We start from the raw sequence: 27963 nt of genomic DNA, 5'->3' as shown, positions 1-27963 counted from the left end.
CATTTGCAAATGCCTGCCACGTCACATTATTCTTAATTTGATGAAGGAAATAAAAACCTAACCTGTTTTTGTAAAACAACTTTTTACATTGTTATTTCCTAATAGTGTACATTTTACACTCATCAAAGTGTCTTAAAAGCAGCTTTTGCCAAAATAACATGACCATTTTCTTTTCCCTGCATTACTAAAGCTATTTGTTACTTTGTTATTTTGTGAGTGCAGTGACTTCTTTCTTTGCAGAAATGTCGCAGCCTTTGATCCACTGCTTATAGCTAAGAGGTTATCCCCACAAAAGTTCAAAATAATACAATTCCCAAATGACTAGGATATGTGGAGTGAAATTAAACAAGGATTTCACAGTATTACACAGTTTCCAAATACTCTCAGCACTCTTTCTCAATGAGTGATTGTTTTTTTTTCACTAAGTCAATATCTTGAGAAAATAAGTAATTATTTTAAAAAGGATAAAAACTTTTTCATCTAGCAGATACAGGCTTTATAACAGCTTTACAACAGCTATAACAAGCAAACAGGGGGGTTTTATTGTGCTGGTCATGTATTAACCTTTGTTCATTTACATCAAAGTTGGTCCAAAGTGTCAGCAGACTGTCAGTAATTAGTGTCTCTTTTAGTAAATCTAATCTGCGGTATCATATCTTGCATTTTGATCACAATTAGCTTAGAACATCAGCTTGGGCAGTACTGAGTAAGCTGATGTTCTAAGCTAATTGTAAACAAAATGCTCTAAAGATCATCCAGGCAAACATACTAGAGCTGTGACTTACATCCCCAGGTGAGTCAGGTCTTGGCCCCATGTAGGTGTCCCTTCCCTCTTGTCCACCACAGCCCTCTGCTGAGACATCAGCATTATTTTTGGGCTCCTTGTCCAGCTCAGCGTCGGTGTCCATCTCAGCTTCTTCCTTGGCCTCCTTATTGCTCTCTTCCAGATGCTTCATTAGCACAGCCACCACCACGTTCACCAGCACAAACTGGGCCATCAACACAAAGGTGACAAAGTAGATTGGAGAGACCAGAGGCAGGTAGTTCAGGCAGTGGCTATCTTCAGGAGTGCAATCCCTCAAAGTGTCCTGCATGAGGCAACCAGAATTTCAGTGACAGCAACACTATTTAATTTACTTTCTGCAATATTTTCAGTGTTGCACAGAGGTACAGTAAATTAATACTTCAGCTTTTCACATTCAACATTCATACAGTACCTTCATTATACCATTCCAATTGTCCCCAGTTGAAACTCTGAAGAGGGTCAAAAAAGCCATTCCGAAGTTCTCAAAAGTGGCATGTCGACTCAGTCCTTCACATGGGTTGTTTTCATTGCAATCTGTGGATGACAACACGTAATAGTCAAGCACAGGCCTGCTATACACATCTCAAGTGAAAAAAGCATTTCAAAAATCATCAGTTATCCACTGAGGCTGTTGTAGAAAGCACAGAAATAACAAAAAGAGGATTTACTGCATCTTTTAAAGGACAAATGAGCAGCTGCCCTCAGAAGTGCCTGACTCAATAATTAGAATTGATTTCAAAGTTAAAGGCAAATGAAAGCAATTAGAGTGCACGTCCTTCAAGACTAGAGCTTAATCCTATCATTTCTCTGATAAGACAAGTCTCACGCAGGGAGCTACTTGACACAGAAATGTCTGCTTGAGCCCAGGGCTACCTCTCATAAAAATAAGCTGCTGTCACAGGGGTAAAGCTCTCACAAATCTCTAAAGATTGACAAAGCTAATTTAGCTCTCCCTCTCTTCTTATAACAGTAGGCCACTGTAGTTTTGGGAGAGCTCTAGATCTGCAAAGAAAGTTGCCCTTAAGGATCAAATCTAAACATCTCCGACCTAAAACCAAAAATGGCAGGCAGCGTGGAGTGCAGGCACTGATTCTGAGAGAAGGAAAGTGTGAGCACAGTAGAGGAATGCAGCACTGACCCAGTTTCCCAAAGAGCTCCACACCGAGTGCAGCGTAGATGAAGAAGAGAAGCATAAACAGCAAGCCCAGATTTCCCACCTAAACAGAGAACACATAATTATACAGTGTATTATAAAAGAATCAATCAAATATTCATACACACACATTAGTCCTGCCCTGCCATCACACACTCACACACACATATTAGCCTTGCATGGTTTGGACAAAATACCATATTGCGATTACACTGCCGCACATTGCATGTCTCATCTCCCTTAGTTACTGTTGTTAAAAATTTTTGCTCAGGCTACCTGGTAACACACATAACACTAAAAGACTAAAAGAAATGTGGAAGCACATTTGAAAACATCATCATTATCATCATCATTATTATTATTATTATTATTCAATAAACTGGCTTTACAGGACATCAGGTGCAGACATAAATATTTGACAACTGACACTATGAACGCACATCAATGTAAAGCAAAAAATTAGGCTGGAGGCTGTGTTTACATTGACCAAACCAGGGAAATCTTTTAGCCATGAGGTGTTAAAGCTGCAGATTGTCATGAGGAGGTTTGAGTGACAGAAGTTGCCCCCTCAGATGAACTAATGCTAAAGCCAACACTGGAGCCAGTCAGCACTAAGGAAGACTTGTCATCTGATTGCATGATTAAGTACATTAACAATTATCTTTACACAGAATGTTTTTATCCCAGAATCCCACTGTACATTTTTGTTTAATCTGACTGATTTATCAAGCTAACTGTCAACATCTAAGTCATGAAATTCTAACTAACTAACTGATCAAAACGTTGTTCTGTAATTTTTTTATTGTTAGAAAATACATTACAATCAGTGTTATCAAGTACAGTAACCTAGATAAAGCTTAGTTTACCTTAGAGCCAGCAAAAATCTGTCTGTTAATAGTTTTGACACTGAGCTGTGAGACTGGTCCTCGACATAATTTAATCCAAAACTTTTCCAACTTGAGGAATGAAACAGAAACACAGTGTCTGAATTACAAGCTTCCCAGTAACACTTCTGAACTTCTAATAATTCTGATTAATTTCCTGCCACCACGGTTCTCACTGCAGGTTTTTCTTCACTTGACCAAGGAAGTAGGACCTAGAGACGATTGTGATTGGCTGAGGTGTGTCAGCCATTATTTTGCAAATGGTCAAATGTGATAAGTCGTGAAATACACTAAAACACACTGGAGTGATTTTAATGACCTGCATTATTTTGACTAAAAGTGTTTAGTATTCATGTTTTGATCATGATGCTCGCAGCACACAATAAAACATTTAATGAGTGGTTAGACGCTCATCTGCATACTGTAGACTTCTACAGTATCAGTACCATTAGCAAACAACATACAGGTGCAGTCTTAACAAAGGCACACCAATGGCTTTCTACAACACACTGACAAAATAAGATGGATGGTTACCTGCGGTAGAGCCTGCATCACAGTGTCCAGCAATGCTCTCATTCCTTTAGCCATCTTCAAAAGCTTCAGCACTGTACACAGTAAGCACAATGTGAATTACACTCAGCAGTTCCCACTGCAATGTCGAATGCACTGCCCATTAATGATGATATAAAGAATTTTTTTGCTGACAGTTATGACAGAAGTGCTGGAGTACCTCTGGCTATTCTCAGAACCCTCATGATTCGGATGATGGTGGGGTTGATTGGAAGAGCAGCATTCATCTTGATCTCCTCTAGAGTGATACCCATGATGGAGAGAAGCACGATGGCCAAGTCCAACTGGTTCCACCTGCCATGAACAGCACAGCATTTTACAGCTATAGTTTGGAGTGAACAGTGTTTCAGCATATGCTCTACACTACATACTGTATTTCTGTTCTACACACTCTACAAAGGTTGTAACTACAGCAACATAAGGATGGCCACATCTGGCCATGTGCTATGGGCTAATGTGGGATTAAATGATAAATCCTTAATACATGATGCCTCATATAATTTAAACAAACGATTCATCTAACATTCGATTCATCACCCAACCAGAGACGTCACAATTTCATGCATTATGCCAAAGTAATAAAGACATGATTTAATCACACTGTTGTGTTAAATGATCATTAAGACAGTGTGTCCTGCACTTACACTAAAGATGTTTTCTGCTACTTTTCTTTCTTTTTGTATTACTTACATTTGAACCTGTCATTTTATATTGCACCCCAGCACAGTTTTGGAACAAAGAAAACAATAATGCAGTTCTCTGAATCAGCGTAGGCCCTTTTTTAATGCAGATATGAGGGCATGCATTGCCAGTAACACAGCATGATACTGCTTGGGTTTTTAATCCATTTTTACTTTTATCTGTTGAGCTTGTATATGGCCTGCAGAAGTTAAACTGTAAAACAATGCACTGCTGTAGTGTAGCTGAGAGCATAAGCCTTTACAATGCTGATTTTCTTCCTATGGGTGATGCAGTTATAAAGGAAAAGGCACAGAGGAGGAATAAGCTGACAAGATTCCCCACAGACCTCGCTTGAGTGACCTTTACAAAAACAGGATTAGAATAAGTGGGTTTAGGTTGGTAACGAGAATCGAAACCGTAGAGTCCTCATGATAATGTATAACATAATCGGAAAGACTCCCGGATGCACATTCAGCTGTCTAGAAGGCAATGGAGAGCCATACTGCATTCTATATATCTATATAGTTTTAACTCTTGATCTACCACCCTAGTTCATAGTGTTAGACAAAGCCAAAATTTTCAGATGTGTTCATTTCTTTAATGTCTGTCCATTCAGTCCCCCTATATTTGTACCCCATGTACCTTTATGTTTATTTATGTACCTTATTCTGATGTACAGTCAGGGTTGGGATATAATGGAATACATATATAGAGAATATATATTCAGAATACAACAACTAAATATCTGTATTCAGTCCAAGTTACATTTTGTAAAGACAGTATTCAGAGTAAAGTTAATTTTTATATTTTTAGGAGAATACTTTTAGAATACATCCACACTAAATACATACAATATTCAAAAGAAACACCATCAACGCTTATTGTTTATGAACTATTTTGGAATCAGTGTGCAACATATAGCAAGCATGCTTCTTAGATGAATACTAAAGAGGACCTCAATTAATGGTTTCTTTACAAACACTAAATTTCCTGCTGAAGCCTGAGTAGACTGATAAATCAATGTGATGATCAGTTATAATTTTCAGTGTTACTGAGATCTTTTAAAGAAATGGTCAAACAAATAATCTCCTCAGTGGTGAAGAAAACTGCCAACCAGTAACAGTATGAATTAAGCTACAGTAAAAAAAGTTTAGCATGTGCCTTACCAAAATGTACTGTAAATGTATTCTAAATATATTCTGAAAATGTTAGTTTTTTGTGTATTGTAATGGAATATATCACTATGTACCGTCAGCGTTCACAATTTTTTTCATTCCCAGTTTAAACAGATACTAAGTACGTAAGTTTTTTTCATTTTTCTGCTTCTCATGATAAGTAATTCCAAACACAGTCAGTAATTCTGGACTCTGGTGGTCAGTCCATAGTTCTGCAAACAACAGTAGCTTCCTTGTTTGATAAGTGTGTCTTGATCTTCCCAGCAGTGTGCTTGGGGTGGTTATTTTGCTGGAGAATGATTTTTCCCCCAATCAAACATTTTCCAATACTGCATGATGTATTAACATTTGTTTGTACTTATAAAACAAAGAACCAATTCTAGATGTTATACATCCACAAACATGCATTGATCCTCCATCATGCCTGAGTGATGGCTGTAGACACGGTTCGAAAAGTTTTTCATTGATTCGGCAGCATACATACTGTGTTCTGTTACTTCAAAAGATCTCAAATTTAGAGTCATCAGTCCATTAAAACCTTACGTCACATCTCAAATGTCCTGTACTGGTATTCTTGTGTAATTTTTCTTTTTTTTCTCTTTCCTTTTCACAGTAACAACATGACAGCTACACATCCTTTCAGACTCATAGTGTTGCATTCTCACAGTGGAAGGACAAAGAAAAACACTTGTGGATTTTTTCAGATCTGAACAAAGAGTAGAGCTTGATTTTTGATCTGTCTCATAGATGAAAGCTTTAAGTACTGTTTATCTGATAGTGGAAGTTTTGGTGGTCTACCAGGATAAAGGCAGTAGAGTAGACAAATTAAATACCAACAGATTTTATACTGGACTTTGTGTAATTTTCTTTTAAAAATGTATTTCCTGTTTTTTTTTTCTAATGCTGAAGGATGAATATCTTGCACCTATTGGCCAGTTTGACTTTAAAATTAAATCAATTAATGGTGATCTATGACTTTTGCACAATACTGTATTTATTTCTTTTTTGGTTTGTTTTTTTGTTGACATTTTAGAAGATCAACATATGAACAATGGGAAAAATTTCATTATTTGACATGCAGCATATTGCAGGCGTCTGCAGCCTTTGCTGCTGCTGTACCTGTCTTTGAAGAATCTTCGGACGCCAAAAGCCACGAGTTTGAGAAGAGCCTCTAAGATGAAGAAGATGGTGAAGACATAGTTGCAGTACTTCAAAGCTTCCTCAAGATACTGCAGGAAAAAAAATCAATTACTGTTTAATAACCACAATAACAAGTAATATGGACCAACAGTTTGTTCAGTCAGCAGAGCGGACTCACCAGGGGCTGATTGTAGTGCTCCATGGACATGGTGACTACATTGATGCAGATGATGAAGGTGATAAAAAGGTCCAGGTAGTGGTTGGAGCACAGTGTGTGGATGTAGAGGCGGGCTGGTGAGTAGTCTGCGTAGTAGGGTTTCTGATGTCTCTCTGTTCCACACACACACACACAAACACAGACACACACACAAATATGCAGACAGCATGTTCAGGTCAATGCCAAGTACATGCAGATAGCTAACTCAGTGAGAAACAGGCAAGAGACACTGAGGATGAGAGGAACATTGCAGCACAGAAGGACATTATTGCAATTTTGAAGGTAATACATTGTAGGTACTGTATAATCTGTGTAATTATAGGGTTAAAGCCTTAAAGCCCGTAAACCCGTCTGAACTTAGATGCCTCTCGTGCAGCATCGTGCCTCTATAAACATGCTGTATTGGGGAACATGCCTTTGTAAACATGACAATCTTTGGCTGTGTGTGTAAGTATACCCATAAGACTAACTGTGTCTGAATCTTACAAGTGACAGTGAACACAACATTTAGTATAGTTTGTGTCAAAAGAATACTCATTGACTGATTCATAGTGTTACCTTTTATCTTCTTCAAAAGACATCACTAATAAATTTGAGTTTTGTAATCAGACAAAATTTGAATCCATCTTTCTGAGTCTGCCATACAAAGCATGTTTACTGGTAACCAAAGCTTACCAAATGCCAAGAGAGAAGCCAAGAGCTATTCTGTACTTGACAAGATGCACATGCAGGTTCCATTTACAAGTTAACTAAAGAATTGAAACATATCCCCACCAGATACAAAACATGATTTAAGGCTGTTGAGACTAAAAAAAAATTCCTGTTGACAGAGATGAAATATGATGGCAGGGCAAATGATAAATCAGCTGCAGAATGAGGAGCAATTGGTGCCCAACTTCCTGTACATCCTGAGATCCTGTGCTGTGAGACAAAGCTGACAGCTGCTCATAAATCACTCATTCTTTCAGGGAAAGTTCTACCTTCTTTAAACTCTACTGATGTGCTGTCATAGTAATGCACCTGACTGCATTCCTGAGGCTAGTCGTGACTCCTGGTTGTCAAAATGCCAGCTGGAGAGCCAAAGGAACTTTCTCCACAGTGCCCACTAAAAGAGTGTTCTCAAGATAAGGGCAAAGGGCTCTGAGATGTAGGCGTCTCTTAGACCTCAGGAAGTAGTAAAATGAACACTATGATAAGATCAATGCTGCTGAAATTCTATGGTAACATAGCTATATGTGCTGATGGAGTCACAGATGCAGTACCACTAACCCACTGACTGAATTAATGGTCCATTGGAAGAGTGTAACGGAGGGGGTTAAAACTGTCAGCTTTTATTCCTCGATCATTAGTCAGGTAACTTTACCCTGGGATGCATGTGTGCTAATGCATAAGAACACGCATGAGCAACTTATTCCTTATTCATTGGGTCAGGTAAAACCGTGGCTGGTGCTTTTAGTTTTAAATTCTCATGGGAGTCTTTAATTCTCCAGGTTGGAATAACGCTGCTGGCGCTCTCTTTACACACAGTGATTAGGAGTCGCAGCCAGTAAGACATTTATAGAGCTAGTGGGAATCTCTCTTATCCTCCCCTGATCTCTCCAGCAAGGCAATGTGTTATGGCTCAGCTGAATGTTACACTAGCCTGAGTCCAAGTTAGGAAAAGACAAATGCTACAGCTTCCTCCTATTCATTGCTCTTAAAGTTAATAACCTATCAACCATAGAGTGTATTCACTGAATGAGGCCTTAACAGACCCTGTGAAGCAAATTTTCCCTGATGACCTGTCATGCAGTATTTGGTGGCGAAGGGGATGTCATGCAAAGGGCATGCTTCAGACCATCACAATCCAAGGCCATCACCAGATCAGTGCCAAAATCTACATGGACTTCAATGTCCTCAGACATTTATCTGACTTTTATTCTTTTTTTTTTTTGCTCTCTCTTTTGTTCTCTCTCTTTTTCTGTCTCAGGCTCTGGAGGCAGGCAGTGCTCAGAAAAACAGACTACCGACCAGACCCGCAATTCTCCTTACTCCTGCGCCTTTTCTCCAGCTGCCGCTGCCTCTTCTCTTCACGCAGGCGTGCCTCCTCCTCCTCTTGGTCCTGCCGGCATTTGTGGAAGTTCTCTACCACCACGCCCACGAACATGTTCAGCACAAAGAAGCTTACAATCAGCAGGAAAGAGATGAAGTAGAGGAGCATCCATGGGTTGTGGTTGCGCACCGGCTGCCAAAAGTAAGAGACAAAGAAATGACTTGTTATTAAACTTACCAAAACAGTGTGATTTAATTGTAAAAAATGTCTATGGATGACAAAAAAATCAAACCTGTTGGTCCACACCCACAGCATCCAGCCCATCATACATAATATTCACCCAGCCATCCTTACAAGACAGCACAAACAGCGACATGAGAGCCTGAGAAACAGAGATAAAAGGCCAATGAAATTATAGACACATCACCGATATCCTGGAAGTCTCATTGACTTCCTGGGATTGCATTAAATGCATTAGATCATTAAGTATCTAGTTTTCCATTATAAGTCTGAAATGGACTGAGCTAACATCCATTTAAACTCCCTGATGATTCTATGCCATTCAAGCATTATTAATGTAACATAACTTTTGTTTCAGTTTGACAGTCTGTATATTGAACTTGACATAACTTATTTTCCATGAACAACTCCTACCTGTCCCAAATTATCAAAGTTGTATTTCCTCCGAATCCATTTGTAGTTTGCTTGCAGGCAATCAGATTTGTTGGTGATGTTTCGTATGTCTAGGCCTTCACAATGGTCAAAACTTGCCCTTGAAAAGCTAAACATTATAATGAATGTTAAAACTTTAAAAAACTATATGGAAACAATTTGATAAAACTGTATGATTACAGTTATTAGAGATGCTTTATTAAAGTGGACGCCTCCATATGTCTTTACCTGAACTCCAAGAATGCCAAAGATGATGAAGAATGCACAGCATATCAGTACTATGTTCCCGATGGGTCTCAGAGAGGTTATCAGTGTTTCTACCACCAGCTTCAGTCCAGGAGCACGGCTGATCACCCTGTCCACACAAAAACAATCATAACATCTGTACTACCATATAGTTGTGTGTTACACTCATGGGACTGTTTTCCTGAATGATGCTAATAACTATGCTAAAAATATTGCAGGAGTGAGCAGCTAAAAGCATTATAAAAGTTTGTAATAGAAAAAAAGTTGTACTAGAAAAGCAACTTTAATAACTTTAATAAATGACTTTATTCCTTTTAACAGGCTTGCTGGGCAGAACATACTGTAAAACCTCGATGACCTCTCAGAATTAACCACTAATTGATCCCTGAACTGCAGCAACTATATTAAAATGAGAGTGAGCCCATCAACATGGTCCTGGCTTACTGACCTCAGAGGCCGCAGTGTCCTCAGCAGACGGAGAACCCTCAATATGCCCAAGATTCGGTTCCCACCACCGCTGGATGCTAGAGACACCAGGATGTCAATGAGTGAAACAAACACCAGCACTCCATCTAACACATTCCATGTGCTCTGCAGGTAGCTGTAGAAACCAAGGGCCACCACCTACAAGACCAGACATGGCATCTGAGTATAATTAAAACTGAGATCTTCTTTGGGATTCCTTTATGAGATAGAAGCTCATGTACCTTCACAGTCATTTCAGCAACAAAGATCACAGTGAATACATAATTGGAAATAGTGAGAAACCGTCGCTCCTGAAAACAAAACAAAACAAACAAAAAGAACAGTATTCATGAGCAGATATATTTAGTTACAGTATGACAAATAGCTGGTGCTGCTGGAGCTATTATGGAATCTAAATGACTAAGATTAAAGTGTTTCAGTAAGACAGGAGGTTCTTTTATCAGGAAGCTTGTATATTCATTATTTCCATAGGATTCAGAACAATGCAGAAGCTAAGCTTACTGTGCTTTGAACGTTAATATTTGGCCTCTCCAGAGCAATTGTGATACAGTTAAGGAAGATAAAAACCAAGACAACATGGTCAAACATTCTGTGCGAGATCAGTTGATGGCAGATCATCCGAAATCTACAAGACAGAAGCAGAAATCAGAAATCAAAACGAGAAATGTTTAGTATAAGAAGTATGTGTATTGTACAATGGGCCATGAGGATTACTCACCTGTTTTGAGGGGAGAACAGATATAGGGACCAGTCCTCATGATCCTTACACCACTGCGGTTTATAAGCATCCAGCATCCTCTTTAGACGGTAACAGATACTCTGCAGCACATGACCAGACCAGAAGGGCAGCTCAATAACTGCACAAATATCAGGGAATGTGTCTGCATATGCACAACATCAGCTGACTTTGACCTGCCTGACTGTAATGTTGAGAATTCTTGTCAGCTAACCAGAGACTGTAGGATATTTTGCACTGTTGAAAGTCATTATCCTGCAAATATAGGCAAGTTTGAATAGGGAGCCTGAGTGTTTCTTCCAGCACCTCCCTGTCACCAAGGGACCCTCTAATCTTATAATACAAAAAACAAGCTTCCTCTTCCTTTCTCATTTAGCACACAGATGCGGCTGACTGTTTTGTTTTTTTTTTCACATCTCATAACTCTCAAAACTCAACTCAACTCAATTTCAACATAGTGCCTCTTGTTTGCTGAGTTACCATCACACTGGCACCAGAGAGGTCACTTTCCACCCACCAAAAAAAACAATTACAGCCTGCAAAGTGCTCAGCTGAATCAATTACAGCAAGACAATTAGTGTCCTAGCAAGTCAAACCCCTGGGACAGCATCCTTTGAAAAAACATAAAGCACTGGCGTAGCCTAGTGGGAACATCTAGGCGTATATGGGGGTGTGTAGGAGTGTGTGTGTGTGTGTGTGTGTGTGTGTGTGTGTGTCTGTGTTGGTATGTGTCTCTGTGGCTTTGCTCACATCGTCCATATCCTCCTCTGTGGTGGAGTCCTCCCGACTCAGCTCGGAGGGAAGCTCTGTGGGCAGATGCAGTGCCCTTCCATTGCAGTCATGGTACTCTCCGGACGGGTACAGACTGGACCCTGGGGGCAGCTCAGGGAACTCCAGAGAACTGGGGTGCTGCAGAGATCCGCCGCTGGTGCTGCCTGCTCTTCCTGAAAGGTTGCCCTCTATATCCTCGTCCTCAAAGCTGCCTCTGCCGTCACCAGACAGAAGAGACTCTCTCTCACCAGATGTATCTTTCCTCTTCAGGCTTGGTGCTCTGCTGAGGCTGTTCCAGCTCGATCTCCGGCTGCCCCAGTTACTGCCTGAGCTCCGAGGGTGGCATGGCGATCTACGCGGGCTGGACTGAAGGGACAAGAGGAGAACATACGGAACATAATATGTACTCCAATCAATATTTTTCAACTGCTTGAGTTTCTACTTAATAATTCTAAAATAATGAATAAACTTGAGTAGAGTGCTGAGAAGAAGTGGAGTGTCTAATAAAAGTGTTTTACAGACAGTTTTTAGTTTGAAAAAAAGAACTCTTCAAGAAATTAAAAAGCCTATACTCTATAATTACTTTGTACAAAAGGTTAAAAGGCACCTCAACATGTTTCAGAATAGGCCTTCATTAAGGGGAGTCACTAATGATACCTTATACAACATAAGCTATTTAACTTCTTGACGAGTGCCATGGAAATTAATTTTTAAACTGGAAAATCAGTTTTCACTCTTTTGAACTCAGGAAAGGGACTTACCAGGGACCTCTGATCGTAGCCATTTGGGTCGATGGAGACCCCACTGCCACGCCTCGACTCCCCCAAACCGAAGACAGACTCTGGGCCAAGAGAGCTCTTTGGAGTGGGCATGGGGGTGGCAGCCGTGCGCATGATGATTGGTGGGGGCAAGTTACCACGGGAGTCCACATGCCCATTTGCTGACATCATCAGGGAGTACATCTTCAACTCTGTCAGTGATAATTACAAAAGGGCAATCAGATTAGGGAAACCAGGGAGTCATAAAATGGCAAAACGGACCCTGACATACTGTATACTGCAAAATAACGCCACAGCCCATTGGCTAAAGTAAATGGAAAGATTTGCCATGCGGGACCTACAGTAGTAAAACTAAATGACAGACAACATATAAAAGGCTATTCTCCTCCACGGATCCACAGACTGAGGCAGGTGAACGCCAATTTTGCAGCTCTAGAGGACCATAACTTTCTTTATGGGAGGCTATCACAGAGGCAGCCAGACTGAGCTCATCCATGCCTGAGTGGTGCTGTATGACGAGGCCACAAGGTAACACTTTCTATGAATGTCACCTTTGTAAGCATCTATAAACACATTCATAACATGTTATAATGCATTCATAAAGCATTATAAATATGGCTATAAATATTTACTAAAATGCATTACACGTTATAGCCATGCTTATTATGCATTATGAATTGTTAACATAATGCATTATAAGTACTGATCATAACAAATTATAAGAGCTCATAAGTTGTATTTGTCCACTCTAAGTGAAGTAAAGCAGTGTACACCACCGTTAGCTTGGTATTTGTCTTTACTTTATGCTCTCTAAGCTTGGACTGACTTCTTTGACACTGACAGTATAACATGTTATCAACACTACTTATAATACATTATATTAACAATTCATAATGTATAATAAACATGATTATAAAGTGTAATTCATTTTTATAAATGTTTATAATCATGTTCATAATGCCACATGAATGCATTATAACATGTTATAAACGTGTTTATAGATGCTTACAAAGGTGACATTCACAGAAAGTGTTACCGGCCACAGAATACATAAGCTGATGCATTCTACTCAGACAGCTAATTCTACTTTAATAAATGCATTGACTTTTTTTTCCTATGAGTTTATTATGAGTAAAAAGATCTGAACAGCAATAACCTCTGGCACGCAATTCTGCCATCTTCTCCTCTTCTTCAAAGTCAACTGACCTCTTCTCCTCGTCTGAGTCGGACTTGTTGGCATCTCCCTGCAAGGCACAGGAGGCATTTTAAAGACCCGGCTCTCTATGGGGGCCAGCAATTGGGAGTGGGCAGCAGACAGTGTTTCAATAACTGTCCTACTCGGAGTGCAGCTGTAAGTCAAGCCACCAGGTTGAGACACTGAGCACAAACAGCAGTCTGTCTCTCTTTCTCTGAGGACTAGGCCCTGTGGCATCAACACAATCAGCCTTCCACTGAGCCTGAACCTACTCTGCATGTACACAGCTGAGGCCTCAACTCCCAGTGAGAGCGGTGTGGTGCTAGTGTTAGTGGCTTTACACAAACAAACTGGTGACCTGTTTGTGGTTCACACAGCCTGCAGCGTGCCAGATGGGCCCAACAAAGGAGCACTGCATCAGAAACACAGCAGAAGACCCAGGCACTCCATAGTGTGAAACAGAACCATTTAGTATGTGCATAAATAATCTGCCACTGATTACATGCATCACTAAAGGAGGCAGTTAACAATCTCTTTATTGTCCCTAGGCAGAAAGGCAGTTGATAGTTGGGACTTTGGTTGCTTAACACAAAACAGGACCCTGATAAGCACTCAACGATGTGTCACCGTACCTCTGCTTGGAAGGCCTCAACCAGGATGGCCACCAGCAAATTAAAGAGAACATAATTCCCAAACGTCATCAGGGCTACAAAGTAAAGTGCAGCCAGTGGAGAGGTGGAAGCCATTCCGTTATAGAGGACCACATTCCAGTCCTCCTGAGTAAGTATCTGCAATAAAAACACAATGTCAGACCACAATGTACAGCTGAGACAGACAGCATCATAACACAACTGATGATACATATATATATATATATATACGTATATATGTCATCAATGCCCAAAGAAAAACAAGTGGCAACTTTACAAAAGAGGGCAAAACGTTCTAGTTAATGTAAAGAGATTTTATTCATTTAATTTTATTCATTTATTCATAACGAAATTTTCACATAATATATAGTTATTCACATGTTATTATTTTTTGAGTACCAGTAAAAGGAAAATTACAAAACAACAGATTACAGGTGTGCGTGTGGGGCACGCCCCGACCCCCCCAGCAAGCTCAGATTTCTGACCTCCATATTTCTAAAACCCTGTGTACGGCCATGCTTGAGTTTTCTCTACGTTTTTTAATCATTTTTGATCCATTCCACTTTTTTCACATTCCTTTTGTTCTGCAACTGGATAATCTTGTATATAATGTCCTCAAAGATATATCCTGAAAAATTAATCACTTATATCCGATGGCTGTTTTGACTGAAAATAAAAATAAATGAAGGGTGGTCTTTCATTTTTGCACAGTACTGTAAGTTTAAATTATAGCAGAACAATGAATATGCACTTGTTGTCTAGCCCAACTAAAGGACAGTGATGACACAAACACTTCAGAGAAATAGTTCTTTTTTTTCATGCATGTCTTAGAGGTCTTGGCTGTATCAATCTAGCTATTATGCCTGTTTGCTGCATAACAAAAGATCTGTAAACGTTTTCAATAGCAGAGATGCCACTACATGTGCACAGTATGGGCAAATACAATGCATGTTCAGCACCTTAGCAGCAACTGAGAAAATTGTGCTGATGCAACAAACAGTATAAGCAAATCTTTTCAGAGCATTAAAAATAATCGCTCTCCTTGGTGCTGCTCTAGAAACGATAATAGAGGGCAGACCCTGCTATTTCAAAACGACAGTTGTTAAGGAAGCAAAGCCTTTTTTGGCCCTGGTAGACGTAAAAATAACCAGAGCATGCATCTCAGATGTTGGTATCTTTTCAGGCCTAAAACCTACTCAAACAGCGGCTCCCTACAGACAGACTGTTAAATCACAAAGGGATGCTTTATGCTATACACTTGCTTGTACCTCAGTAATAATGTATGCCTCGACCTCCACAAAGCTATTAGAAACTGAGGACTAGTATCTGACAACCTAGCTCTAACCTGAAACACAGTGACGATGGCCCACAGCAGGGAATCAAAGTTCTTCCTGTCTGGAATAGTGTCTCCATTCTCCATCTTCAGGCTGAATTTGCACCCAAACAAATGCATTCCAAGAATACTGTGGGAAAACAGAAGATAAGCTTAAGTTATAATTTGTAATTTTATTTCTAATATATTAGTAATATATTACCAAAATATAGTTTGAAAAACGAGAGATGATGCACTTGTGTGTTAGGGGTGGGCAATATGGCAAAAAATTTAATTATGATAAATATAAGTCTACCTTTGAGACATTTTTACAATACATGAGATGCATCATGATATCGAGTTTTTCCAAGGTTTGACAAGTTGGTACACACAAAACACACCAAAACAAAACAGTCAAATTTAAAAACACTATGAAAAACTCAGTGCAATGCAATGATTTTTATTCAACGATTCACATACTGCACTGCTCTAAATCCAATTCAATTGTCCTAATTATGCTCTTTTTGTAACAAAATGTGTAATTGGTTGGTGTTAAAAAGCATCCTGTGATGTAATGTAATTTATCACAATAATGCAAAATATCATCATATTGCCCAACCCTATGTGAAGTAATATCACCTTTGGTCAAGCTGTTTTACTACCTTTTTCCACTAAGTGTAATTTCAATTGCAAAATCCACTTCAGAAACTAGATGAGATTTGATGGCATAATAGTTAACACTTATATAAAGCTGGTAATTCCTTTAGGAACATACTATATAATTTATGTATTTATTGAAATATAGATATAAAACCTTAAAAAGTGGTGATTTTAAACTGAATTTACTGTAGAAGCAGTCACAATCTATTTTCCTCTTGTCCCAGACAGAACGCTCTGGAGGATGTCTAAAGTGGCAGCAGTTTACTTTGGTTCCTCTAATTGATGATTCACCAAACTGTATAAATTGAGTGCAGTACGTAAGTGGCCTGCTGGGCCTTCTTGACACCTGAAAGTGAAGATGAAGAGCATGAGCAGCATGCAGAATGTGGCCACGTTGTCCATTGACTTCATCAGGACCACCAGCTGTCTGCGCAGAGCCGGTAGGAAGCGCACCAGCTTAAGCACTCGCAACAGACGAAAGGTCCTGAGCACGGAGAGCCCACCATCAGCCTGCCCAATGATCTCCCACACGCTAGCAAGGACATATACACAAAAGAGTCAGTAAGATCAGTACACTCACTCAACAAATCACACAAATATGCATGGTGCCAGTAGGGACTGAAAACTGATTTATATAGTCATATGATCAATGTTAGCACACAAAGGTCTTAATCAAGATGTGGGCTTCATTATGACATTACAAAAAGCAAAACTCTGAGTTGATGAAACAGGATACGAAAGCTTACGGCAGTGCAGTAAGATAGTAAGTAAGTAGTAAAATCATTTACCTTATCACTACAATGATCCCATCAAAGATGTTATATGGGTTCTTGATATATCCATAGAGGCCAAAGGCCACCAGCTTGAAGACCATCTCGAGGACAAACATGCTGGTGAAGACGATATTGCTGATCTCCAGGATGTCTGTCAGTTCAGCAGGCTGTGGAAGGGAACACAGAGCCACACTTCATTAGGCCAGTGTATGGTGCTTAAGTTTGTTCCTTGGAGAGGATGCATTTTTTAATATTTGTTTTCACTCCGAAAATCAACAAAAGAATAATTTTGTTTCTGCGCTTTTGTTTCTAGCAAAATACTGTTCATTTCTGATTTGTCTTTTCGGTTTTCATCTTCATTCCTCAAATCAGTTTGGAGTCCTGAATATAATGGCACAAAGGTAGTGCTACTACTAATGGTTGCCTATATAAATTCTAATACAAACAGTAAAATCCAGTATTGTTGAAATAATGGCTGATCTGTCAAATCAAAATGGTCTAAAGTCATTCACTCTTTTCATTGAGAGCTGAGCAATGCTGCATAAGAAAATCAATGAAACAGTACTCCTAAAATCTATCCATCATGAGCTGTTTCTGGGCTAGATAATTTGGCCCCCTAGCATTTGCTGATGCAGACAGTACCAGCACTCTGTGAGGAGCAAGAGAAATCACTACACTCAAGGTCTCCAGTGCAAATCAATAAACAAATTCTACAGGAGCCATCAAGCCAAAGACCTCCACTGCCTCTCTGCTGGTCATTTAGAGTGCAGTCAACCTAAGAGCTCACCTGGATACTGCTCACATTACAGCAGATCAAATACACCAAGCAGTTAAGTGACCAGCTTCTTATAGAGGAGGGAAGAGAGCTCAGAGTTTAGAAGCTGAACAGAAATCTTCTGTTATCTAACTAGTTTTATCTACCTGGCATAGACCATAGTAAAGGGAAATGACTTTCAAATGAAATTGTGGTCTAGGTCTCTTATACTTCCAAATACTCAAATCAAAATAGTTATAACAGTTAATTCGATCCACATTATTTGAATCATTTCAGTAAATTAAATTCAGCTTTATTCATTATTCATTTACACAACCTAAACTTTACTAAGAAAGCCGTTTAAATATGACTGTATGTACTCAAGTCGATACAGAAGACATGCATGATTCTTACATAGAGTCTAATGTCTAAAAGGCCTCTGACATGTATGGAGTGAGGTCCAAAAGTACCAATAGTTCTGTTAACCTAAGATCTTAAATGTTATTTTAAAATTTTGTAAAACTATTGTTATTGTAAAAATGACCTCTAGAAACGTTCAAACATAATATCTCTTGAAATTATCTAAATGTGCCAGTGTATTATAGCACAAACTCAATTCCAAAAAATTGGGACAGATAGTTGATGTAACACAGTGGTAAACATGCCCCAACCTTTTTGGAACGTGTTGTAGGAATGAGTATAACTTTACAAAAAAATTCATCAGGTAAAACATCAAATATCATGTATTTCCACTGTTTCTATTTAATACAGGTCAAACAGAATTTGCTTATCACTGCTTGCCATTTTTATTGGCATTTCACAACTTTTTTGGAATTGGGTTTATATAATAAAATCTGAAAACAATAGCTAGGAATGTAGAGAGGAAATGCTAGAATAATTTTGTACAGCATCTCATGCAAACTTCTAAAATCATAAATTGCAAAACTTATGTTTGAAAAAATATGTTTGAGAACAAAATGCTAGAAAAGGAGCGAGGAGAGGCTAGGTGACTTCTCTAGAACATCCCATACGCATTGTAAGCAAAGCAAACAAACTGCCTCACAAGGCTTCTTAAATGGCCCCTCAAAACACATCATAAATAAGTTTCTTTGGTTTAAAAGTAGGTAGAATTATTTTTGGCTCTGTGCAATTTTTCACTCTGAAATGCCTCATGAAGGTCAGTTAAATCAGTATTTGTCTGGATCAGACAAGCACAGCCTCATTAATCAGGGCACTGTGAATTATCATTCAGTGCAGACACCATCTTTAAATGTCAAGATGTTTTGAGATCTCTTTAAAGCACACTAACTCCAAAATAGCCTTGGTCTATGGGCTCATTTGTGATAAAAAAAAAAAAAAACTGTATCAATTGAGGTCAGAGGTGGATAAAGCCATTTTGTGGCTCCTCTTAAGATTTTATATACCTTATATAAAAATTGATGAGAGCATAACTAGGGCTGCATTATTCTTGAATAAATGGAATCACGATTTTCTGGCTAGGAAGTGAGATCAAAATTTTCACTGTTGTAAAGAACAATATGAATATTTTCTAAATTCTTACACTGCAAAATGCAGTTAAGATCAATGCAAACAGCTATTATAAACACATAAACAAATGTACACATGAACTGCATTATGAAGTATAATTTCAATAAAATACAAACAAAATAATCACAAAAATTCTGTTTGTAATACAGACCAAACAGAAACCAACTGCTCGATCTGCGCTTTGACCTACAGATCAACTGCAACCTATGGGGGACCTTACATTAGGATGCACACATAGAAAGTTGGCGTTTAAAGCAGCTGACGGTTATGCTGTTGCACTAAAATTATAGCACAAATGTGTCTAATGCAAGCTTGCATTAAGTATAAGGCAAAGCTTCTGGTACTGTTAATATTTCTCTAAGTTTGTCGATCCTGAGAGCTAATCAGTGATGTAAAAAATATGAGCCATATCTAAGGATTGCTGCAGCCCTGCGCAACGTTCCTTGGTCACAGGACCCTGCAGTTTCTTGTTCAAACACTAGATGGAAATACAGACCTTTTGACTTTTGACTACAGGACTGAAGCCAAGTTTACACACAGTCCAATTTTTTCGAACAAAAAAACACGTCAAGTTTTGAAAATGAACACACAAATACTAATGCTGTCTTTCATACCGACTCCAAAACCAATGCTGCATAAATCTTTAAAGCGTAGCATGCTCTATTTCCTGCATTGTGCGGATGCATTAAAATCTGATCTACACTGTCATGGTTGCAGCCCAAAGAAACGTGCATCAGTAAGCAAACGCTTACTAAAAAATGCTGAGGTTAAAAAAAATAAAAAGTGGATGAGAGATGAAAGGCTATAAATGACTGAGTATGTTACAATGACTGTATTTACGTACAGTAAGTGTATGCACTGTTTAGTTGCAGTGCTTAAAAGAAAAAGAATGTTTAGACAGAAAAACGCTTCGGACTTGGTGTAAAGATCCCACTACTTTAAAATTGTATCCGTTTTTTTACACTTGGTGTAAATAGGCCTTAACAGTCCAGTTCCGCCCTCGATCAGTATCTAGGCTATTGGCTGAAAAGCGAAAGGCGATTGGCATCGGCCCAAAAAACACTGATTGGCCCATCTCTATATATCCCTGTGAAATCCCTGGCCTGATCAGTTTAACATCCACAGAGACATCTGTACTACCCACTCATTACATCACAGCATATCCATCAGTTTTTTTGTTGTTGTTGTTGTCACTGCTTAGCAGCCAATCAGAGGATTAAATACACCATCCAGCAGATCCAACTGAAGAAGGGATTTAGCTTTTGATACACTCTCACATCAATGCGGATTCAATTTGAAAACGTGACTGCAGATATAGTGGTTGCAGTTCAGAAGCTACTAGCAACTAGCAAAAAAATGAAAACTTCAATTGAAACTTCAAAACATTTGACAACAGAAAAATCAGACTTTCTTCAAGACGTTTACTGAAATACAATAAATGCTTTTGAGAGCAGTAATGACGAGGCCTGAAACACTTAAATGTCTGGACTATGATTTGGCTCTTTACAGCTAGACATAAATACATAAAAATGCCCAGACATAAAAAATGCCTACTGACAGCACTGAGAAAAATTCACAACAGAGGCTTCCAGTGACTTTTATAAGTTGTTGACTGTTTGGATTATTCATTCAGATAGTTTTCCATATATTTGTGTTACAACTGTTTTTATGCATTTGCACATTATTTTCGTCTTCAACTTTGAAAATTTGTGTTAATAACTGGTATTACTGAAAAGCTGAGTTTGTGCTGAACCAGTGCATACAGATCACTATACGATAGTGTTGTATATCACCAAGTTACAGTCAAAAATATAAAATAGGCTCAGCCAGCTATTTTTAGGTTAAACAAGACCACTCACTGTTTGCAAATGAAAGAAAACTCACCAAGTGAGTAATATTCTTCATTCTTACAATCAGTTTCCACAATAACCTTCTCCTCCATTAGCATTTTGAAGCCAGTTTAAAAGCAGAAGCAATGTGGCAAGAGCAGCAAGCCTGTACCCCTCCCAATCATGGTGTCAAAGACAATCTACAGTCTACAAAAGACCCAAAAGCAGAGTTGGCAACGCTGCACAAAGAAACATTATCGTCTCATAATAAACTAAGCTAATATTCGATAGTTCACCCGTTCCTACTCTATCTTTTGAAATTACATGAACATGGTTGAAGCAATCGGCCAAAAAGTTAACATCTTAAAGATTCGACCTTGTTTTTTAACCGGTTTTTGTGAAGCCCCCTCTGCTTTCAAGGGCCTGGGCAGCAGCACACACAGTTAATCTGACTGTTTTTGAGGTCAACGGTAAACATAATTTTAAAAATGAAAAATATGTATGTAGTCAAGCTTTAAGTGTCTTTGATATTTTTATTAATGAAAAATGTAACATATATATAATGTATAAAAAATATAATTTATTATATTACATTATATGATGAAAAACAATACACTGTCATATGCAAAAGTTTGAACACCCTTGGTCAAATAACAGGTCAACACACCCTCTACAGGGAACAAGCTTACATATGGCATTTTGATTCACCATTTATATTTATTAGCTGAATCAACATATCAGACAAAATGAAACCTAAAATAAATAAGGTTAACATAAATAAAATTTGTCCAGGCCACATACGATACATTTTTTGCAAAATTTATATTTTGCAAATATACAGTAACTGTGCATTAAAATGTGCAAAACTGTGTTCTCTGTAGATGATGCTTTAACTTATTTCTACTTAGAAAGTCAACAAAACGTGTAATTTGATTAGAGGCTCCCAAACTTTTGCATTCAACTGTACATATGATACATATATTTAGAGGAGGACTAGTTTTCAACTGAGCTGATTGTGTGTTGAATAATATTAGGATATTACTCCAGCAAATTCAACAAGTGAGTGTGGTTCTCTATCCTAAGACACAATATTGACACAATTTTTATTACATGAAAGATGTATCTTTTTTTCACATAATCTGTGGAATAGTGTGATGCATTCTAAACATACTGTCAGGGCACCATTTTTAAAGGACTGTTACTGTCCTTTTTAGTTTTTTAATCTGCATTGTTCTCCTTCTTACAATACCAAAAAGAGCCTTATCTCTCCCTCCTCCATCTCTGACAAACACCAAACTTTAATCATTGTACAGCACACACAAATCGAAGCCCATTCTAAACTTCCTCTAATTGGCCTGCCCCGGCAGAGTACGGAGCTGTGAAGTCCCACTGCTGCTGCATCAGGCACATTTGCTGCACAGGAGGGGATGAGCTATTGAAAAACAATGGTGGCGAAAATGTCCCAAAGCTCTCAGTGCCAACAGTGGAGTGGAGAGGGGAGATGAGGAGGGGGGAATAGAGGAAAGGGGAGGGAAGGGGAGAAGGGGGAGGTAATGTGAGACGACCCTTCTGTGGGAGTGCTCCAGAGGGAATCAGCCACAGCTCTCTCCTCTCTCTCCCTCCACCACACTCCACCACACTCCACAGAGCCTATGGGCCCTTCAGTACTCACTGTACATTTCACCCACTTTCTTTATGCCTCGGTGAGTGGAGCCGGGCAAAACAAACCACAAATCACCACAGGAGCAGGGGATGAAAAATAATAAGCCATTTGCTGCTATAAATTGCTGCAGTGCTGCACATTAATGGGGCTCCCCATTATCTACAGAAAGGTACAAAACGTGCACTGATGTAAAACTACTGTGTCCACCACGGCATGAGTGTACATTATGCAGTGGTGTCCATAAGAGCAGCCATAAAGTGATATCTGACAGAGATGTGTTGCTGTAACTGGCTGGACTAAGATAAGCCAAAAGAGATGATGTGTATTCTGTTGTACGCTGGTCTCTCTTCACTGTTTTTGGTGCTCATAAAGCTCACAAAGAACCTTCCTGACATTTGGCAGCCAGGACGACCACAGTCATAGTTATTCTATTACGCCCATATCCATCAGTGATCAGCACAGCCAATTCCCCTGCCTCGCTCACTGTGCAAACAAACAAGGCATTCATTATCAAGCTGTGATGACTGTTAGCCCACTGGTTCAGTGCACATTCTAGTAATCGAATGCGTGGATTTCCAGCTTTAAGGGGCCAAGCGTCTGTAGTGTGACGTTGATTGATCCACCTGCCGGCGCTGTGTAAATACGATTAGCCGACTGATTGACTTCAGAACACTGGGACTGTGCCGAGTGGCCGTCCTCTCACCCACCCTTGTAGAGAGCAGAGGAGAGGCCGATAGAGATCAATCCTCCTCAAATGACTGCTACAGATACTATCCTGTAGAAACTGTGAAAACAGTCTGCCACAGGGGAACCTTCATTCAGTTGAATTCAGTATCTGAAGAAGAATTACAGCTACCTCTGTAAATGTAATGTATGTGATCACAAGGGAGTTGTATTGTACTACAATGTGTGACAGCACTAAACAGAAGGTGGGGTAGGCGATACAGCAAAAATATTATATCACAATACTTACACAATACATAATATGTAAACATGTATCACAATAGTATAGCATGCAGACAAAATAAATTAGTGGTGCGAGGTTTTTAAAACTGCTATTAAAAACATTGCATCCAATTAAACAGAATTAATTATGCTTTTTGAAATTACATATTTGGTCAGTGTTCCTTATGTACTGAAGATATCCACAATTTGCTCAGAAAAGCATATTGTTTATCGCAATAGCAGAAACAGACTCAGGATAACAATAAAGTATATGTGAGTAATATATTGACCTGTAACTTTTAGGTAGAGGACAAACTAATGACTTGGTCCCAGTGTCCCAAAAGCATCATAGTGTTGAGATCATCTTAACTGGTAGAGAGATTATTTAGTGTGATGCTCACTCATTTAAAAATCATCTTTATGCTAAAATGCTTTTAGGAAATACAGCCCAGCTCAGCTGATATTTTTGAGAATTGCTATGTATAGTATGCTAGCAGTTTATAGCTTGAAATAATACAAAATTCAGTTTGTATAGAATTCTTATCTTTTATATTTCTATATTGTACAATCCCTGTACATAATTAAAACAGCAGAAGCATCAGTATTGCACTAGTACAAACTTCAAGAAAGTTGTAGAGCATTTTGGACTGATGGGGGAAACAATTGAGCAACTATCCACTCAAAACCCCTTTCTAACAGTTAATAGCTAATAGCTGTGCTGAAATTGTCTATGTAATGTTTATTTAATTTGTAAATGACACGCAAGACATGTGACTCTGAAAAGGTTCATTCAATTTTAAACTGATATTTGATGACATATGTACTGTACTCCGCAAGAGCAGAACATTTAAGCCAGCAGTATACTTCAAAGAATGAAAGAACTGGAGAAATTGAACTACAGATTAACACGTTATGCAAAATATACTTAAAAGAACTTGGTGTACGCCTTTCTGACACTCACCGCCACTACAGGCTCTGTATAGTGACGAAGACAACTATGTGACATCACAAAGTCAAATGATCGCATTGTTTTGGCCACATAGTTGTCATTTTGCTTCAAAACATCTTTTTCGCAGTATTGCATCGCTAAAAATGTTTTTTAAAGAATCAAACATCGTTCTTCTATGGCATTGTGCAAGGACCTTTCTTTGCACCTTTATTTCTTATATGTATGTCACCTAACTCTGCAAATGCTTGGAACTTTATGTAATAGTGGGGGAGAGAATTCAAAAGTAACTTGATCTCCAGTTGTGGGAAGCCTGTCTGAAGCCTGATGGCTAAACTCTTTGCTTGCCTTTTTCCCAAATCTACTTAAGATATAACTCCATATAAAGAAGCAAAATCATGTCCAGCAGCGCTCAGGAGAATACAGTGTACATACAAAACTCATTCATTTTAGGCAAAGCATAAAGTTATAGACGACAACCTTGGTTTCCATTCCAACACTCCACATCAGGGTATTTTTTGGAGTTCACTTTAGGTTTAAACAGCTTTCTTAACACATAGAACTAGCATACTGCAGTTGTGACAGCAATATACTAACAGAGCAATAAAATGACCTCAAGCTATGATTGTGTCCTTTTGCTCCATGAAATGATTCATAGGGTCTAGTACAGATTTAAAACAGCAGGGTACACTCAGGGTACAGAAGATGACAATGAACAAGGGGCTTTGCTTTATAGTATGTTATTATGTCCTGACAGTTATTATATTGCAGACTTCTACAGAGCAAAAACATAACTCAGTAACATCCCTCTTTAGAGGAGGTGTAAATTCTACCTACAGTTTAAGTAAGCTTTTTTATGCCCAACACAGAGCAAAATCCTAGTTTTAGCTTCAAAATGCCAACAAATTAATCCCATATTTAGTTTATGACTCTTGTTTAATGTCGCTAATTTGGATACTGAACACAGAGCTTGAAAAAGCTGCAGACAGGGCTGGTTTCCCAGACGTGGATTAAGCCAGGTCCTGGACTAAATTGCAATGCCAATTGTGAATCACTATTGGAAATGCTATTTAATCTAGGTTTAGGCTTAATCTGGGTCTGAGAAACTGGCCCACTGGGTATTTACAACTTTTTTCATCTTCTTAAAAGAAGAATGTGCTGTTTCAGACATTCTTCAACAATAAATGACCTAAGCATTAGCAATCCCATCACAAACAGGTCATATTTTATCAGCCATTATCAAAGTTAAAAGGGGTTATAAGGCAAAAAGGGGTTGTACACACAGCTTTTTTCTGCAGACTGATCGCTAAATTATGCAGCAGGATCTATGTGTATATTTATCACCAATGTAAACGATGTCAGTGTTAGCCACGCTCCGCTTGCTCAGCCTGCAGTGTTACACAGCAACTTACATTAAACATGGGCTGACTTGTCAAATCCATAACAATAATTCACAATCAAAAAAGGCTGTTCATGATATTTTTAGGAACACCTGCTCCAAATATCACTGGAGTATAACAAAATGTCAGCATCGTTCAGTCTACTCTATCCGTTCCTTGATGTGTGCCATTTTTCTGTGCTAACCTCTCCACACTGTAACGGCTGCAGCAAATGGCAAACTGTAACTAGGTTATGGGATGCTCAACATCCGCACAAGTATGTCCCCATGAGATCTTGATCAGATCAGATGAATCTCAACCCACAGGCTTCTGCCCAATATTACAAGTAAAGAGATCCCCACTCCACAGTAGCAAGTCCAGGGCACAGCAAGAGGAGGTGCAGTGCAGCACTGCGCATAGTTACATAACCACAGAGTCTGTTAGCCCAATAAGGCCATGAATCCCTCTGCACTGTTTATGAATGAAAAAGAAATAACTAGATAATCCCTTTGTGTACACCAGTCAGATACTGTACTTCTGAGGAGTATATTGCTCAGCCCTTGATAAAAAACAGACACAGGCCACATGGTTCCACTTCGCTCCTGAAGAAAATGGTCTTTGTTCCCTCAACTGGCTTTTTTGCCCCCCTTTCCCCAACAATCGCTGCTAAAGTAATCTGACTGCTATCTCAGGCTCTTACTTTGACAATAGCAGATGTAAAACAGACGAGTGTAGCGTCTGTAAAATGCAGCTTGGGATCACTCATGAAGGATTCCAGAGCGGTGACCACCGGCAAGCAGGAAGAAGCTGAAGGAGAGTATTGATGGGACTTACCTGCTCGTGGTGCTCGATTCCCATGCTCAAGGTGTTGATGAGGATGGCAATCATAATCCCCCTATTGAAGTACTTGCTATCCACTATGCGTTTCATCCTGTCCCTGAAGTCCTCCCAGTAACGAGTCATGCGGCTGCGCTCCTGAAACCTCTTGTGGTGGCGCGAATGGACTGGTTTGAATTCTGCTCCGTGAGAGAACTCATGCACCACCTCCCCCTCGGACCGGGAGCACTCAGACTCAGCCAGCTCCAGGTCCATGGTCTCCAGTGCCCGGGCACAGTATGGGCAGCCCAGCACCTCGAAGAGCAGCGATGTGGGCACCACACCCGTCATCTGCAGCAGCAAGCGGCCATGACCTGCAGAAAGAACAGTACTCTCCTTCAACAGTTGAAGCTCATAAAGAATCTCATAAATCCTTCTAAGATAACTACACATCTATTTCGGGAAATCTAGGGCCATTATAAACACGGCTTATTTAGGAAACTGGACACATTTGCAAATGTCAGGTTTGTATTTCAATAGCATGCTCGCACCATTACTGATGTGCTTGGATAGCTGTCTTGTTTACAACTGTTTTGATTTCATTACTTTCTCATGGATTGTGAGTACCGTTCCCGGAGACAACAAAATTGGTGAGTTCTCACTCCAACTCTCCTGTGATTCAATCATCTACCCCATAAAGTCCATTTGGCTTATGCCACAAATGTCTTCAAATGATTCATAATCACATGGCATCACAACCAACATCAGGTGCATTTTAAAGCTATCTGTTCACGGAAATACATAAGTGTTAATTATGGTCAAATTAAGCCAATTAAAAACAGTTCACACAGTTTACACACTGGACCCTCCAGGCACCGAGTCTGGCAACCAAGCACAGATGATCAGTGATGAAGAACACAACCCTGGAAGCGGTACTCTATTCCTTTTCCTGTCCCTCTGTTTAATGCCTTTCATCTCATGGCCTCATAATAAAACTACCACTTAATTTGAAAATCCTGGAGTCTGCGCTTTTCTTCATTTTAATGTTGTTGGGGAAGACTTAATCATACAGCACCGCCCTCTTGAGTTGAAGTGGAGGTGATTCGTGCAGTCAGGGCTATAAGTAGAAATCACTGCTGATAGAGG

General features: G+C 39.2%; 1 protein-coding gene across 1 annotated transcript in view; it reads right to left on the bottom strand.

Moving 5' to 3' along the window:
• cacna1ha (calcium channel, voltage-dependent, T type, alpha 1H subunit a) overlaps positions 1 to 27963 on the bottom strand; it is a 50463-nt gene that overhangs the window by 5110 nt on the left and 17390 nt on the right. Inside the window, 24 exon segments of the mRNA XM_036566689.1 lie at positions 786 to 1088; positions 1218 to 1339; positions 1944 to 2022; positions 3377 to 3447; positions 3573 to 3706; positions 6388 to 6497; positions 6587 to 6738; positions 8657 to 8849; positions 8950 to 9039; positions 9312 to 9422; positions 9424 to 9438; positions 9558 to 9684; positions 10024 to 10199; positions 10283 to 10351; positions 10563 to 10686; positions 10780 to 10880; positions 11548 to 11934; positions 12330 to 12538; positions 13504 to 13591; positions 14175 to 14330; positions 15538 to 15655; positions 16511 to 16696; positions 16953 to 17104; positions 26836 to 27191. Of these exon segments, the coding sequence (XP_036422582.1) occupies positions 786 to 1088; positions 1218 to 1339; positions 1944 to 2022; positions 3377 to 3447; positions 3573 to 3706; positions 6388 to 6497; positions 6587 to 6738; positions 8657 to 8849; positions 8950 to 9039; positions 9312 to 9422; positions 9424 to 9438; positions 9558 to 9684; positions 10024 to 10199; positions 10283 to 10351; positions 10563 to 10686; positions 10780 to 10880; positions 11548 to 11934; positions 12330 to 12538; positions 13504 to 13591; positions 14175 to 14330; positions 15538 to 15655; positions 16511 to 16696; positions 16953 to 17104; positions 26836 to 27191 (3629 nt within the window).

This window comes from Colossoma macropomum, unplaced genomic scaffold (assembly GCF_904425465.1).
Source record: "Colossoma macropomum unplaced genomic scaffold, Colossoma_macropomum, whole genome shotgun sequence".
Taxonomy (NCBI): Eukaryota; Metazoa; Chordata; class Actinopteri; order Characiformes; family Serrasalmidae; genus Colossoma; species Colossoma macropomum.
The sequence above is the reverse complement of the archived record's forward strand: the minus strand, read 5'-3'. Positions and strand labels throughout refer to the sequence as shown.